The sequence below is a fragment of the Struthio camelus genome, chromosome 4, assembly GCF_040807025.1.
Source record: "Struthio camelus isolate bStrCam1 chromosome 4, bStrCam1.hap1, whole genome shotgun sequence".
Taxonomy (NCBI): domain Eukaryota; kingdom Metazoa; phylum Chordata; class Aves; order Struthioniformes; family Struthionidae; genus Struthio; species Struthio camelus.
Window position 1 is genome coordinate 62,236,416 of NC_090945.1, and position 16,258 is coordinate 62,252,673.

The following is a 16,258-nucleotide window of genomic DNA, read 5'->3' on the forward strand; positions in this document are numbered from 1 at the left end:
AAGCTGGTTTCCTGAGCAGTTCAGCAAAGAATAACTCCTACAGAGACCAGGAGTACTGCCTCTAAAAAATTGTCTAATGATTGTTACCCCTTGGAAGGGAAGTTTAGAATTAGTCATTGAGACAGCTGCAGAACAGGCACAGAGTATACATTAGTGGTTACTTTACATTTTCTAAGCAAGCTGGATAATAGATTTTCCAAAAAATTTGCTGTAAGAAGGACTATGTCTGTATAATAATGTATCTCATAGACAACGTTTCTCTCGTTTGTCAATGTTTCTCTCATTTGTGACACTGCTGTTTTCCCTTTGTCATAGACTAGTGTTTCTGCTGTAATAAAGCAGTGACTGAAAGTGCAAAAACGAAGCTGAGAAAGCGCTTAGTGTAATTTTAGCCATCGTCTACAGCTATAATTTTAAATACAAGAGGAGAGTTAGTTTGATGAATAAACTTTTCACTAACTGCAAGCATATGTTCTATCCACCCATCTCTACGCATTTCTTCTGCACTGAAACTTGAAAGGCACTAAATGAAACTACAAGTGTCAAAACTTTAAGTGACTGCATGGAACACCAATCTCTTGGGGTCTCAATGTGGGATGGTCTCTTCTGAAAAGATGGATAAATTACAATGTTAATTAATTAAGAAATATAAATTGTACCTGCAGTTCTTCCAGGAGATCAAAGTTCTGTTTGCGTAAGCTACTGTTTGCCTTCTCTAATTTATCCAGTCTCTGATTGTCATTTAAAGATGAATCAATAAGCTCATCCTGAAGCACATGGTATTCAACTTCATAAGCTTGCAACTGCTTGGCAATATCCATTTCAAACACCTGTTGCATACAGAAATACATTAGGTGCTGTGCAAATCAAAAACATAGCTCATTCAATGTTTTTAAGTCTATGGATGTAGACAGGGGTATCTAATCCTCTGTCTACAAAAAGGGACTTAATTTTTGGTATTTATTTTTCCTACTCTGGAGATGGCAAGATTGAGGCACTAAAGATCTGGACATAAGGCACTGGATCTGGATTCTGTTTAAAACTTTGCCACTGATTTGCTCTCTGACTTCAGGGAAATCACAAAGCCTTTCTTGTTTGTTTGTTTGTTTGTTTTAAATTTCAAATGTAATGCAGCTCACATGGGCATAACCCCTCCTAGACATATTCCAAAATTGTCACTTTTCTAAAGTGCAGTCCAAGCCCCTGTGCCACACATACAAGTGCAAGACTTTTTTAGTAGCACAGCGGAGTGAAAGCTTCAAATGAAAACAGTAAGTACTGCTAGATTCATTTATGATTCTACTGTACTCCCAGAGACTGAAAGAAAACAAAAAAATTTACTGCAATAGACTTAATAGAAACATTATGTAATGTCAAAACAAGTTTCCTATTACTGTTAGCTATGAACCAGAGAACTTGGTGCTCAATCTTATACATGAATATTAAGAAAACCTTTGATTTTAAAAATAGGTAAAGAAATTGAGGCACACAGAGAGACCCAAAGGAAAGAACTGCTATTGTATTTTTCCTTTCTCTCGTTTTGGCTAACATCTGCTTTCAAATTATCCAGGAAAGCTCAGTGCTAGGAAACATAATTCTAAGGTCCTTGAGCTAATTATCTCCTTCGAAAGCACCGAAGAAACTGCTAAAGGGGTGAGGGGCTTCGGGATTAGCCTTGTAGCTGCTCCCTTCAAAGGCGGCCCTGATGAAAGCAGAGGAACTGCTCTCTCTTCAACTCACTTCAACCTGCCCAGTTTGAGTTTAGAGCAGCCAGATAGAGCTGCCTAAAATCAGAATATCTTTCCTTCCTTCTGCTCAAAGCCAGGGGCTTTTTGCAGCTTGCCTAAGCACTGCAAGTCTCTGCGGAGCTGTGTACACAGGGCTTTGTGCCTGGTAGATAACCTGCTGCCCTTTATCACCTATACAAGCTCTCTAATTCTCCCTCCTTCATCCAATACTAAGCACTAGGAGCAATTCTCCCAGTCCAAATTTGGGTGTCTGCCTCCTGGAAGCTCTGCTGCTGGGAACAGACAAGAACCCCTCACAAGCAGCCTGCAGCATACCGCGCTGCCGCCTGCTTTCTCTATCAAGCCACAGGCTTTGCACATGTTTCAGTCCTAGGTGAGTGGCAGGTATTTGCAAGTCAGCACAGTTCCCTTCCCCCCCCCCCCCAAGTAGTTCGGGCCACAAGAGGCCTTTGGAAAAAACAGGCTAAAAAGAGTCTTCTATTTGCCTGCTGTCACCGCTGGATCTTTTCAACTACAGCAGTCAGGGTTCATAAAGAGGCAATCCTTAACTGTAATGATCTGTGATTTTTTCAAATCCCACAGGTAAAATCCGGAGCCCTCTTTTAGCTTAGCAATATTACATCATTTTACCTCTCTACGATTTTAAATTTATCTCAAGGATTCCCAGGCTTTGCTGTCTAGAATCACTGCCTATTACAAAAGGCTGCATTGCCCCATGTATCATCTCTGGAAGAGTAAAGGTACTGCTCCGGCATACTGAACTAACACCACAAAAGCTAGTACAGACAAAGTCAATGTAGGGAGGCCTTTAATTTGGTTAAGGAAAGTCAGCATTTGTGAGGCTCTTGTACATCAATTTTTGCTTTTGAAATTAGATTTAGAGAGGAACATTCTTTGCAGACAGGAAAGGCCAGAAGGCCTTTAGCCCACCTTGCCGTTTACCTTGTGACATGTATTGTAAATGGACTAAAATATTGCTGCCAATAACTGTGATTACGCATACTTCAAAAAGTAAATTGCAATTTTCATTAAAGCCTCCATAAAATATTAAAGCCTCCATAAAATGACAATAACCAACATATAAGAATATAGGTGCACTAAATAAGTCACATGCTTCCAAAAAAAATTCAACATTTTCAAAACTGCAAAAATAGAATTCTTTGCAGCTGGAAATAACACAATACACACTTTAATCTGTTGTGATTCTTCTATCAATAAATAACTCTTTATTAAAAAGTGTGCCATTTCTTTAGTTACTACTCATACGTTCAGATTATTTCATACCTGACTAATGGTCTTTTCCATCTGTACCAAACCCAAGTTTGGGAGAGTGCTTTTAATAAAATCAACTATAGTTTCTAGGTTCTCATGTTGCAGAATCAAGGGCTTATGACTTCCCAAAAGGCTTAACGCCACTTTAAATATAGCCTCTGACCCTTGAAGAAAGAGCATATCTGTGAAAACAAAAAACAAAGTACATTAAGCAACCACATCTTTGTCAAGGATATTAAAACAATAAAATGTCCAAGGATAACAACTTCCTACGGGGCAAGTCAAGAGGCTAGAGGTGCTCTGCAAACAGGTACGGCTTGAGAAATCATGCAGGATCAGGATTATTACTAATTAATTCAAATGTGAATAGTACACTTCACTAACATAATCAATTTAAGTTGTTTGGTGAGATATAGATGATAGCAACTAAGAATATCGTTCACAAACCCATCTGACCAAAATCAGCATTTTTGACTCTCCTGCTACTAAAATTCAGGCTCTACTCCTGGTTTTACTGAGGGACTTACCATGGACAAAAGTATCTAGCGTATATGAAAAGGTACTGGTGGAGATGGAAAAAGAAGAGAACATACTGTAGTTTTAGTGTCTTTTTCCTAAACATACTTTTAATTTTTAAAGGGCTTTTCTCTCTCTCTCTTTCCCTTCCCTGTCATCGAAACTGTGAATGAAGTCGCAATGACTTACAAAGTAGCACAATGATGCCAAGTGGATAGTATGTCTTCATGAGCAAAAAAAGAAGGGCGAGGAGAGAGAGAGAGAAAGGAAAACACTGGCTAACTGCCTTTCTCAGTAAAAATAACCTCTCTTTTCGAGTTTGTATCAGACTGAAATTTCCTCTGGCGTTCTCTTGCATTTAATATTGAAGCTGTAACTCATTTCACTCCTTTCTCCCTTTTTTTCTTTCTCTCTCTGTCTCTGAGAAAGAAAAGCACAAGTAGTAACTAACCATAAATCTTGCACTCGCTACCATTCATTCTAAAAGTAGTGTAAAATGTTTCAACTCTGATTCAACATGAAGTTCAAAAGCAGGAAAGTGGTAATGGAGTGAGCATCTACTTCAACTGAAACTGCAAAAATACAGGAAAATGCTTTACAGGAAAAGCTATGTTTTAGGACAGGGTATGCTAAAGGAAGAGGTAGGAAATACAAAGTGAAAACACAGAGCTGAGAATAACACATATTTATGATTCAATATCTGTCCCATACAAACATGCAGATTAACTCAAGGTGACCTGTAAGTTGTTAACAAGCGTCTGTATGAGCTGAGCTGGTAATATTTGTCTGAAATCATTTCTCTCCTTTAAAATAGAGAGTACTTAACAAAGACCCATTTGTTATCCACTCCCAATGCCTGCTCGAAGTGGGCTGTCAGCCAACGACAGTGCAGTAAGGGCACCTGAATTACTGTCAGCATGACTGGCAGCCTACAGGATTTAAAATCAAGTTTTATCTACAGTCTTGGAAAAGAATAAACCTAATTCTACCAAGTGTCCTCCACTACTAAGTAAATAGGCGGTATCTAAGCCCATATCTTTGTTATGCTATACTTTCATTACATTCTACTGAGGAGAAGTGCTGAAAGTTTAGACAGGTAATTAAAAAGTAAGTAGTAGCATTGCTATTTGACTCACAACAGTGTCAGGTTAACCTCTTCATAGCCTACTGCTTTTATATATTGCTTGTATATAAATTTTTAAAAATAACTGAAAAGCAGTAAGCTCTATGGAAATCTGAAGGAGGTATTCTGTAACAGCTATATTATTAAATAGCATTGGGCTTAAAATATCAAGGCTTCGAACATACCATGGCTAAAAAGGTTAGAAGATGGCAGCACATTCTACTTGTCTTAATACCCCATACCTGAGTTACTTAGATATTAAAAGGCAAAATTTTTTCCTCTCGAGTTCTAACAAGTGAGCAGTGAAAACACATGTCGCATTCTGCAAAAATGTGGCAAAAGGTAGGTCACAACTGCTTGGATCATAGCAGCTTTTGCAGTACTGCTAACCACAGCCTAACAAAGTGACAACTCTAGCACTGCTAACCACAGCCTAACAAAGTGACAACTCTAGCCTTTTTTAGGTTTGAGGTTGTTTTTTTGCATTTCAGAGTCTTCACCGTGGGTGCAATTTACTTTTTGAATGTAAAAGAATTACATTCTATGTTCTCATCTAATCACATACTTCCAGCAAACACTTTTTTAAAGAAATCACCAAATCCTTGGAAACATTACAAACTGCAAATGTTGGTCAGCTAAATTTTGCCAGAGATTTGAGGTGATGGCTGCAGTCACACATGCTCTTCTGTTCTTGACCTAAAATCACTTCTGTGGAAATTATGAATGTATCTGTGCTCTCTATTCTGATCTAAAACCTTTGCTTTTTAATGCTCTACAATCCTCCAGTGACAGATAAAATACTAACCTGTGTATTAAGGCAGAAATCCAAATATCCTGGATATACAAGGCACTTTTTCATATGTCTCACTGGAGTCAATAGTCCAAAGACACTTATTAAAATGTACAATACTACAACTGATTATGAATGATTGAAAGAGAACTGATTATAAACTCAGTATACGATGTGCATACGGCACTTCCTTTAATTCCTGCAGATAATTACTGTCAGTTTGATGCCTCTCAGTGTGAAGCCAAAACCTGCTTAGAACATTACATCGTTCCTCAAAAAAATGCCTTTTTCCCTGGAGTTAAGATGTTAATTACAGGACTTGTAGTTCTACTTAGCATATACCATTCTTATCACTATGGTCTCCTGTAACACTGCTTTTGGCATGGCCTTGAACAGAAACAGGACTGGATTCCTGTTAGTTCTTCTTGGAACCTACATGATTTTTGTTCTTGTGGTAGATGAGACCACAATTTCAGAAGTTAGGAAAGTGTCAATACTAACACCCTAATAAATCATTGCTTCTTTAAATCTCTTAAGTAAGAATGATTAAGAAAAATACAAATAGCTTTCTATTTGAAGAAGTAGAGAGAGAGCTTCAATTCAATATGCTACTAATACAAGATCCTGTGCCACACAACGAAACTGAAAAATAGACAAGTGAAAAAAAAAACAAACCCAAGTCTCTTCTCAAATACCGCCCCCCCCCAAATCTACTGAATACACATCCAAAAGATAGCATTGAGGTAAATTCTTAGTAGAGACAGAGAGAGAGAGACAGAGAGAGAGAGACAGAGAGAGAGAGACAGAGAGAGAGAGACAGAGAGAGAGAGACAGAGAGAGAGAGACAGAGAGAGAGAGACAGAGAGAGAGAGACAGAGAGAGAGAGACAGAGAGAGAGAGACAGAGAGAGAGAGAACATGACTTCTGTAGATTCAAAAACTGGGTAAAATAAGTGACTTTGGAACTGACAGACCATATGCTTCTAATCATTTTCCACCTCCCAGAAAGTGAAGAGATTATCCTTCAGGGTAAAAATGCAAGGATAACAAACACTATTTTAAAAGCCTTGTGTTTCTGAAGAGTAATGATTAAACTGTAAGAGTGTGTGTGTATGCGGGTGGGTGTGTGGGAGTATTTTAGAAACATAATCCTCAAAACCATTTTCCACTGACACTGTTCATGACAATGATAAAGGACTAAATGGATTTCTTTCTCAGATGATGCTTTGGTTACATCTCTTTTCAGCTTGAAATTAACTAACTCTAGGTGTTAAAGTGTCATTGTTATAATACTATGCCTTCATGGCACCAAATTTTACATCATCTCTAAGAACAGTTAAAGGGTGGTAAAAGGTAACAACGAAGATGAAAAGACAGAACAGTTCAGAACCCTCCCATGCTCTCCTTCACTCTCTTTCCATTTTACTGCAAATACTAAGCTTCCTATAGGATGACTTCTGTTGTTTTTCTTCTGCTCATCAACAGTAACTTAAACGTTTCTCCCAGAGGTCTGAAACAAACTGGATGATATGCTCTTCCTAGTAGCAAGATTTTGAATATAAAGTTTCTAAAAGAACAGATGGAAGTTTTATGAGGAATTACCAAATACTCTGGCTACAAATCCGAGTGGAAACTGGGAGGCAAACATGGTAAGAAACCAAGGAGCAGCATAGAGACTGGGGCCAATCTCATGTTCCTCTAGGTGGTTGTAGAGATCTCGATGGTAGTCATGAAGAAGTCTAGACAGTTGATACATCTGGATCTGCATGGAAGAGGAATAAAGAGACTAAAGGTAAACAGGTTTTAACAGAGTAGCAAAGTCCATGTTCACATTCTTACTTGAAACAGTATAAGATACTTATCAATTGATGTTCAGGCTGACTTGTAACGAAAAAAGTACTCAAGAGCCATTTCAGAGACCCAGAACGGGTCACCCGGGAGCCTGCAACAGGTACATCTGCAGGGTTACTTGCTCCTCATACAGCATATAGCAGAATTCTTGCCACTTCTGGTTTTCATAGTTTCTCCAGTAGCATCTTTTTATTTGAAACTAACGCATTTAGGATGAAGTATTCTTTTCGCGGATTATCCTTCTTCATTTTTGAGTACTGAATCTAAGTTCAAGTGCACATTTTGACAATCCTATCTGTATTGCATTATTACTATTTAGCGTTAGCATCCTTTTATCAGAGAAACAGAAACCATACCTGTAAAATAGTCATGTCAGGACGATACTGTTTTCTGAGGCCCATGTCAAACATGAGAAACTTCAGCATTTTAAAAGCATCTTCTTCACTCATATGAAGTAGTAAAACACCTGCTACAAAGCTAAGGCCCTGGCAATATCCTACTTCCTGGTCCAGGAGGGAATAGGCTTTCAAAATATTGTAGAGTGACAGCTGTCCAGCTCCCAGCTGTGCTGAGAAGTACGGATGCGTTGGAAATGTGCGTCCTGTGAAAACAGGGGAGGTTAGCGATTTAAACTGAAAAATAAACAAAAACCACACTGGTACTGCTATTAAACTGAATAATCTTTTCAAAAGGTGGATTCTCTTTGAGTTTAACTTCAAGAAGACCATAAGAAAGTTAACAGTATAAAATTAGGAACCTTACACTCTACAGCGTGTAATTGGTTTTGTTGTATTAGTTACAAAGTTAATTTACAAATTGTCAGAGAAGACAGACTCTGAGATGGGGAAAGTCTGCTGTTAGGAACAGCTGAGTGACTGGTTCGTAAGATCAGACCTTGATCAGCTTTTTAAAAAGGCTTACAGGGTATGGTTGCCTAAAATAGAGAGACAGGACTCAGTGGCTCCATGCCTCACCAAGTCTTCTGCTCCTCAGTGTTGGCTTTTGAACAACTATTAGGATCCAAATAAAGATTCAAAACATGAGTTCTTTGGGTCAGGGCTCGTCCCCTTTCTCTTTTCTTCTTGTCTTTCTCTCCAGTAACTGTGTCCCTTCCGACCTCCCTCCCTGCCTTCGCCCCTCCTCCTCTTCTGCAACATGAAATTTGGCCTCCTTCATGAGTTGACTGAGGTCACTAATTTGGTAGAAAATTCCCCTTTTTTGTGAGGCTAGCTGTTCTGTCCTGTCACTCAGGAAGGTGGGAGCAACAGTTGTGGGAACAAAACTTTCCCAAGGTGGTAATGGGCTACTAGATCTGTCCTCCCCATCTCTTTAAATCTCAGCCTAAAGTAAACTTTAATTGTGTTAATTGCAGAGCTGTAGGAATGCAACCAAGCCATTTCTAACCCTTTAGTTCTAGAACAAGAAGATGATCTCCACCCCAGACTGGCTTATCTGTAAACTTTAATATAGAGCTGGGATCAATTTGTCGTTAAAATGAATCAGTACAAATATGTAACTTACATAACCAGTTGGACTCACAGTATTTACTCAGTGAGTTAAAACATAATTTGGCTTTTTTTTTTTGAAGCTCACATACAGTAACCCTAGAACTGTGCAGCTACACATACATATATTTGGAACAGATACTTTAAAGGCTTTGTTTTTATAGATTTTTTAGAAAATGTTTCAAAAAGGGAGTACTTTTCTATCTAGGGGGGAAAAAAACCTCCCCCAGTCAGATTTTGCACTGCAAAATACCTGAACTGAGAGGCAATTTGAATAGTTCTTTTGTTCTAGTGTTAAGTGAAGCTTGTTTTTCAGTTGCCCACTTGTTAAATACCACCCCACCCTTTAGCTCCTGGAATGCTGCTGTGCTGCCAGATAACAGCAGAGCTCCTGTTTCAAAAAGACAAAGCCTGAGGCAGGGGCCTTCTGCATCCCGGTAGCTGCCCTGGCCCATCACACAGGGCTCCAGCCTTCAGTTGCTGTCAGGTCTGCCCTGGCCAGGCTGTCAAAGAACTGAATGTTACAAAAGCAATGTTTTTAGCTTCCAAAACAGAGGGGAGCTTGCATTCCTTTGCAAAGATTTCTCCGCCTGAACTATCAGTTATTGCAATATAGTCTAAAAGGTAGACTTGTACTTTCTCATTCACGTTGCAAGGTTCCTTTTATTCAAGTTATGAAGGAGAAAAGTTATAAGCTAAGCTAGAATAAAAATGCAAAGGAGTCCTAAAAAGAACAGTAAATGGAGTAAAGGAATAACTCATAAACATACAAGCTGGTTTGTTTCTCAGTGTCCTGACTATGATTTAAGTAAGAGTTTTAGCTTTTACTTAAGAAAAAACAATTGCTGGTCCTGCTGAAAAGAGGCTGAAATGAACCATGCTATCTCAAGAGAGCCAGAATGAGAGGGTAAAAATTTACTGTTTTACTTTTGAAATACAATAAAACAAAACAATTTCTGCTGTGTTCAGCAAACATCTAATGATAAGCAAAGCGGTTTTCTACACTGGTAGCATCAGCAAGTCATCAGTTTACTCCCGCTTATCAAGAAAAGAGATCATCTACTGAGCCTAAACTTGGTGCTTAGGGCCCAAGATCCCTACTGACAGCAGTGGATTTGCAGGTGAAGCCACAAAAGGAAATAAACAAAAAAGCCTCTGTGCAATTGTGGTTTTGTCCTTTGCCCACACAGTGCCTGTCCACACAGCGTTGTAGCTCTCAATTCAAAAAATACAATAAAATTATCTCTATTTTGAACCACGATCCTCTAGCTGGTACTACTTACATTAGCATAGTTCAGGATGCCATCAGCTTCAGAAGGGCACAGGCAAACGTGTTGCGGTGTACAAGAGAGTGTACTGGCACGGTGTAGCAGGAGGGGAGTGCTGTTCTAGTAACGTTAGGGGTTCCAGTAGGGCAACATGCAGCAACAACACACTCATCTTCATTGGGAGATACTAGTTCTGCACGAGTTCAGCTCACGCAGAACTTCCTGGCAGTTATAAACAGTTCTAAATTCACAGCACAGTCTGCCATTTTCACCCAAGCAACGTGAGGAAAGGCAATAGGCCATGAGCTGGTTGCAGAGAAGAGATAGTCATGACTTAGTTCCTCCCATATGTCAGCCACCACAGAAGAAATAGCACTGTGACAATGACCAGGGCCAGGAAAGTGGATGCTGTACCTTACTGTGCATCCAGATACACACCACGGGATTCTCAGGAAGCTCTATTCAACGCTAAAAATGCATCGATTCAGCTAAGCATGAGCAATGCTCTTACGGATTTGGCTCACGCTTTCTGTCAGCACAACCTCTTTAGCTTAATTTGGGAAAGCTTTTAAATATTGTAACCACACATTGCAGGAATCTGGGTTCTTTTCTCTCAAGCCTACACAATTCCACTTCAGAGACGTGCATGCTTTCAGCAGGATCCTTAAAGATCTATCTAAGGTAAACATTTCTGATAGCCTGCAGAAACACAAGGCAAAACATACAAATTCCTTCTGGTTGCCTTCTAGCAATTATATTGTCTGTTACTGTGCAGCATTACTCTACTTCAGTAAACTCTTTAGCTAGCTGCTTTCACCTTATTGAAAAAACATGCCCGAGTCCTTCCCTGAACTACGGGCTAGCAAACACACCCCCCTAAATGACATTGTGTGCAAACAGCTGTACACAATTACTAATGTGCCAACACTTGTAGTCATTTGTTTCTATAAGCAGAACACATGGCTAAGATGGCAAAGCGTTTGTGTACAGAACCAGACAGAAAACACAAGCAGCTTACTGAGCCAGTGAGCCCCAATCTGCTACGCAAACCACCAAACTCAGACACTCCATTTCCTGCTGCCAAAAGGGTTATCTCATCCCCCTGCACCAGCTCTGGTGCATAGCGGACTCTCTGCTGAACTGATTCAACTCACTAATCCAGCACAAAACTATTCACCCCTAATCAAGGCATTTCAGAATGACAGAATCCCAACGCTCAATGCCAAATATATCAATACTACATAAGCTGACTTGACTGATAGGTATTTCCTAGCAAATGATCTCTGATTACTCACAAATGTCTCTTTTTAAAACAAAAAGTGTTTTCAGGATTGTGCAATCTAGGGGAGTTCCTAGAGTCAGTGTGACAAAATCCACTGGGAAACAACTTACATTGCAACTACCTATTCCCAGCTTGCATTAAGGCTCCTTGGATTGTTAAACACTTCCCCAGCGCCAAATCTAAACCTGGCAGGCCTCTCAAATAGAGGAAAGCAAAGGTAATACAGACAATCACCCTCTCTACCTTTATGCACAGCAGAATTTTACCTGCTCTGCAAGATGCTTGTTTTGTATGCACTGCCTTGATACTCTGACTTACTGTATTTACTTTATCATGTATGGCGTAACATTAATTGAAAAAAGGAGAAAATACTCTCATTTACCATATAAAGCTTGGGCCACCATCTAAACTTGACAATTTTTCCTCACAGTTCAATAGCTGCTGAAGACCGTCCGCATGATGAGTGATTCAGAAATAGGTGCTCCTCAACAGCTCTAGGTACATACAGTTCATCCCTCATCAGGCAATTCTTCCTTGTGGAAGAAAGGGTGCACCGCCTCTACATTTGCAATGAAGAACACTTGCATATTGTGCTACAGTTGTAAGAATGGGAACATGACAGGACAGCTCTCCACAACTTCTTTACAGAAATCACGTAAGTAAAAATCTTATAATATATATTAATAATTCAGATTAAACAAAAATGATAGATTTTTCCATAAATTTTTATTATATTAAATGACATTCCATTAGCTGCAGTGAATACCTTCCCCAATTAACAGGTTTTTTATGACAAATTCATCTTATCAAACTTAACGATTTTGGACCTCTTCAACGCCTTCTTTTCCCACTTTCACTCCTTAGACACAAGCCACAAACCTCAGAACACGAGTCTTTTAAAATATAAGTTCTATCATGCTCTGGAATAAGAGATTTTTTTTTTGTTTATTATGGAAGAGTATGATGAATAATGAGTTAGTGAAGGACTACCCCACATGCGGGGATCCTCTTGGAAAAATAGACCAGCTCCTGGTTTTTGAGACCACAAGCTGAATAATCTTCCTCTAAGAGAGGAGAGAGTAGTATCTTAAAAAACAAAACAAAACACCAAGATTGTATATTCGTAAGTGTAACCTATGGACTATCTGTAAAAACCTCCAATTCAGCAGTAAACCATTGAGGTGCTATATACATGTATTGTTAATATGAAGGGAAATTTACTTCAGTATTCCCTTGCCATCGTGGTCTACCTGTCTCTAATTCCCATAGTCTGCTGTCTCATCCCCCAAAGGCCTCCAGCCTAGCCACTGCTGCCTTTCATTGTATGGGTGTTACCTAGAGGAAAAAAGTCTTCTGATGACTTCTTTTCAAGCACACATGCTGTTACGTGGGTAAAGGTTAGACATGTGGACGTATGACTCAACAAGCACTTATAGCCAAACAGGTATTGTAATGTTAGAAATGCTTTAATGCCCACCACATATTCCACAGAACAACGCTTAAATCAGCAGGATGAGCAAAGGCCTGAAGTTGGGCTCGTGAAAAGTCCAGAAAAATCAAGGCAAACTTGTGCCTGGCACTCAGCTGAGGAGCGCAATATGCTGCCTGGAGGGAGAACTGGAGTGAGAGGGGAACAGCCTTTCTGAGGGAGGACAGAAAAGGTGCATGGAACTACCTCCGCAAGGTCTAGGAAACAAACAGCTGGCTCACAGGAGCTGCTGCGATGGAGATCACTGATACAGACCTTAACAGCACTGTCTACGATCAGCAGCAACCAGTAACAATGTTTAACACAGATCCAAATCCTACACAACACTGATTTTTGATCTTATTAAGTGTCCCTGGGTTTGGCCGTCCTTGCTGTCTAGCAGGGATAAGAGCCAATGAAAGAATCTTACACAAGGGAACTAAAAGTGACAAATGAAGAGGTACAGAAAAACTAAAAGGAATGGTTAAGCATGGAATAGTTTTTCTGAGGTGAGTGAGGACTGCTCTTTTACACTTACCTGGAGCAATCTCCTCTGGCCTCACCTTAAAACAACTGTTTAAGCCCACCTAGACTTCCTTTCTTGTGTTTCCTTCTGGTATTTGAAACACCATTACAGCCTTTGAATAATAAGTGTGAGGGTAAAGGGATATTTGTACTTGAGAAGGCAGAAGACCTGTCTTATGTCCGCCTAGGAGACAACTTCAAAGTTAAGAGTCTTGGTTCCAAATCTTTCTACTATGCTGAAAGGTGAGAGCTAAGTGCCTCCACAGACCAATTCAAAGCCCTGAAATGAGGAGCCAGTTACTGCTTAAAATTAGGTGGTGTGAATACTCTGCTGAGAAATACCTTAAAAAGAGCTTTTGGGCCTCCTGTAGAATTGTTCTAATGAAGGTAAGAATACCAATTGCCCATATTAAAAAAAAAAAAAAAGAGTCAGAACATCTACGTTATTTTCAAATGTTTAAAAGAGAGCACCAGGCATTAGAAATGACTAGCACTTATTATCAACACCTGCACTTAAAAATTGACTAGTTTTTTTGACAACTTCTATTTCACTGGCCTGTGGAGATTACTGTCAATATCTGAAATACAGATGCATTACAGAAACATCTATCAGCCTCTAATGATCATATGTTGCAAAGGACCTCTGTGCTTGAAATGTAGATTTAGCATTTTCCTAATGCTGTCAAAGTAACAGTTTTTACTAACAACCTTAAACTCTGCAAGGCTTTTTTTATGAGTTGCTCTCTTTTATTTAATTCTCTTCCAGGGATCATAAAGCTCTTATTTTAACTTCAGAACACTGCTCTACTTACCTAGGTCAATAAGTATTGCATGTTGCTGAGAAGTCAGTTGTTTCAGGAGCTCTTTATAAGGTGTGTCCTTTGGTTGTTGTTTGCTTGGAAACTGATGTTTAAGATGGTATTGCTCTGCTAGAAACTTCCAAATCTCTCCACGGTGGTGACGTGGTACTCCTGAGAGAAGAGGCAGTCATTAAAACAGTAACTGCCACTCACACTAAGGGTCCAGCTATGACCCAAGCCAACAGGGTCAAGGAACTGAAAGAATTATCTAGCAGATATGGATCTCCTGTACCACAGAAGCAGATCAAACCACACTGCTTATGCTTCCTCCAACAACGAAAGATGTGAGCATTTTAACAGGAGAGACTGAAGGTGGAAACCAGGTGAGCTGCCTACGTGTAAGGATAGCACTTCACACCTACTACAGGAGGTTTCTTGGGCAGCAAAAAATGTAATACTTGCTGCTGAAAAGCTATATGCTTTTCTCCCATTTTTTCCATGTCAAAATACATAATAAAGCACTGCAGCAGAACTAATCAATATGTTCCCCTAACACACCACAGCCACTGTTGTTGGAAGTAAATTCTAGCAAGCTAGGATTCACACGTATCGGAAGTATTAACAAGTACAAGTGAGGTATGATCCAGGGACTACAACAAATGGCAGATAATCAGGCAGCAGTGTATTTCCATTGTTGCTATTGGCTTGCTGAATGACCGGCACAAGTGTTTTAAAGCTTGAAGTTTCTTCTCTATAAAAAGGAATGGAGCTACTTAACTATTTCACACGTGTATGAGAAGCCTTCATTTGTATCTGTATGTAAAACTCTGTAAGTACCAAAATGTTTATTATTGCAGACATATATCATTCAGCATAAGACGAGCAATATTAAATCAGCTACACAATAAACTGATACACTATTTTTGGGTAAAGTGTTCTGTCTAGTCGATAAGGTACTGGAACCAGATATCAAGGGTTTGAAGCAACTTAGGGCTTTTTGGAAGGATTGTTTCTTTGGTATTTAACCTATGTTTTGGTGACATACGGATGACTACAATAATAAAAGCAATAAAAATCAACTCAAGCTACACGGACAATTTTACTGTCTTCTCTTATATAAGCACATAACTATATTAATTTATCTCTAATACTTATTGGTACAAGACTATCATAATCTACAGACAACGGCTTTAAAATCAAACGTTAGCAGAAATGTATGATATTTACATCCAAACCACAAGTGTATTTAGAGAATGTTTCTGCAAATTACTTTGGACAGTTTAAACTTGATTACAGAAAAGCCTCTGACATGACACAATGAGGAAAAATGCTGCTTCAGACACCGAATGACCCAAGTTCTTGTATTCAGTTATATTTCTAAAATTCCATTAGTTTCAGTGAGGTTGAATGTGCAACGCAGGGTAGAATTTGCTTAATAGTGCACATTTATAGCTACAAATCTACAATCTAAAGACTAACTGAAGTTCTTTTAGAACTGAAGTTCTTTCTGTGTACGCTGCGTTGTACATGTAATAAAAGTATTTAGTTTACTACCTCTTAAATGAAATATATACTACATTTAAATATCTATTATAGTGTATATTATAGGTTAATACAATATATTTATTATCCTAACTTAACCCCAATGCCTACTAAATCCTACTTTTCTTGCTTATTTGCCTTGCTTATTCTTATTTTTATGGCTTTCTGTCTAAACTGCAATCTGCTAACATCAATTCAAATACATTTTTCATTTCTGTAGATACGAAATTCAATACCACATCACCCCAAGAATTCTGGTTCACCACAACTGGTCTCCAGAGAGAGCTATTCACAACATCAAGAGCTATGAAATATTCCCCTATCCACTGGCTGCTTGTGTTTATTATTAGCAATTCATTAAGCAGGATTTTTGGCATTACTCCAAGTCTTTTAACTTGTATTTTGAACTCCAAAGCAGGCCAGCATCACCAGACTATTAGCAAAAGTGAAGTTTTTCTCATGTTCAGATACTGACCAGACAGAGCCCTCTATCTACATAAAACATGGAAAACTTGTGGTTATGAGCTTTCCTTATTCTGCAGAGGTCATTTGGTATTGTTAAGAAATCT

The 16,258-nt window shown here is 39.0% G+C and overlaps 1 protein-coding gene across 18 annotated transcripts in view; it reads right to left on the reverse strand.

Annotated features, from left to right (window-relative positions):
• TBC1D1 (TBC1 domain family member 1) overlaps positions 1 to 16,258 on the reverse strand; it is a 120,911-nt gene that overhangs the window by 3,691 nt on the left and 100,962 nt on the right. For all 18 annotated transcript variants that reach the window (XM_009673357.2, XM_009673354.2, XM_068943202.1 and 15 more), the window contains 5 exons: positions 14,160 to 14,318; positions 7,656 to 7,900; positions 7,051 to 7,210; positions 3,033 to 3,202; positions 660 to 830 (listed from right to left, as the gene is read on the reverse strand). In XM_009673357.2, coding sequence (XP_009671652.2) covers positions 660 to 830; positions 3,033 to 3,202; positions 7,051 to 7,210; positions 7,656 to 7,900; positions 14,160 to 14,318 — 905 coding nt within the window. The remainder of the gene's footprint in view (positions 1 to 659; positions 831 to 3,032; positions 3,203 to 7,050; positions 7,211 to 7,655; positions 7,901 to 14,159; positions 14,319 to 16,258) is intronic.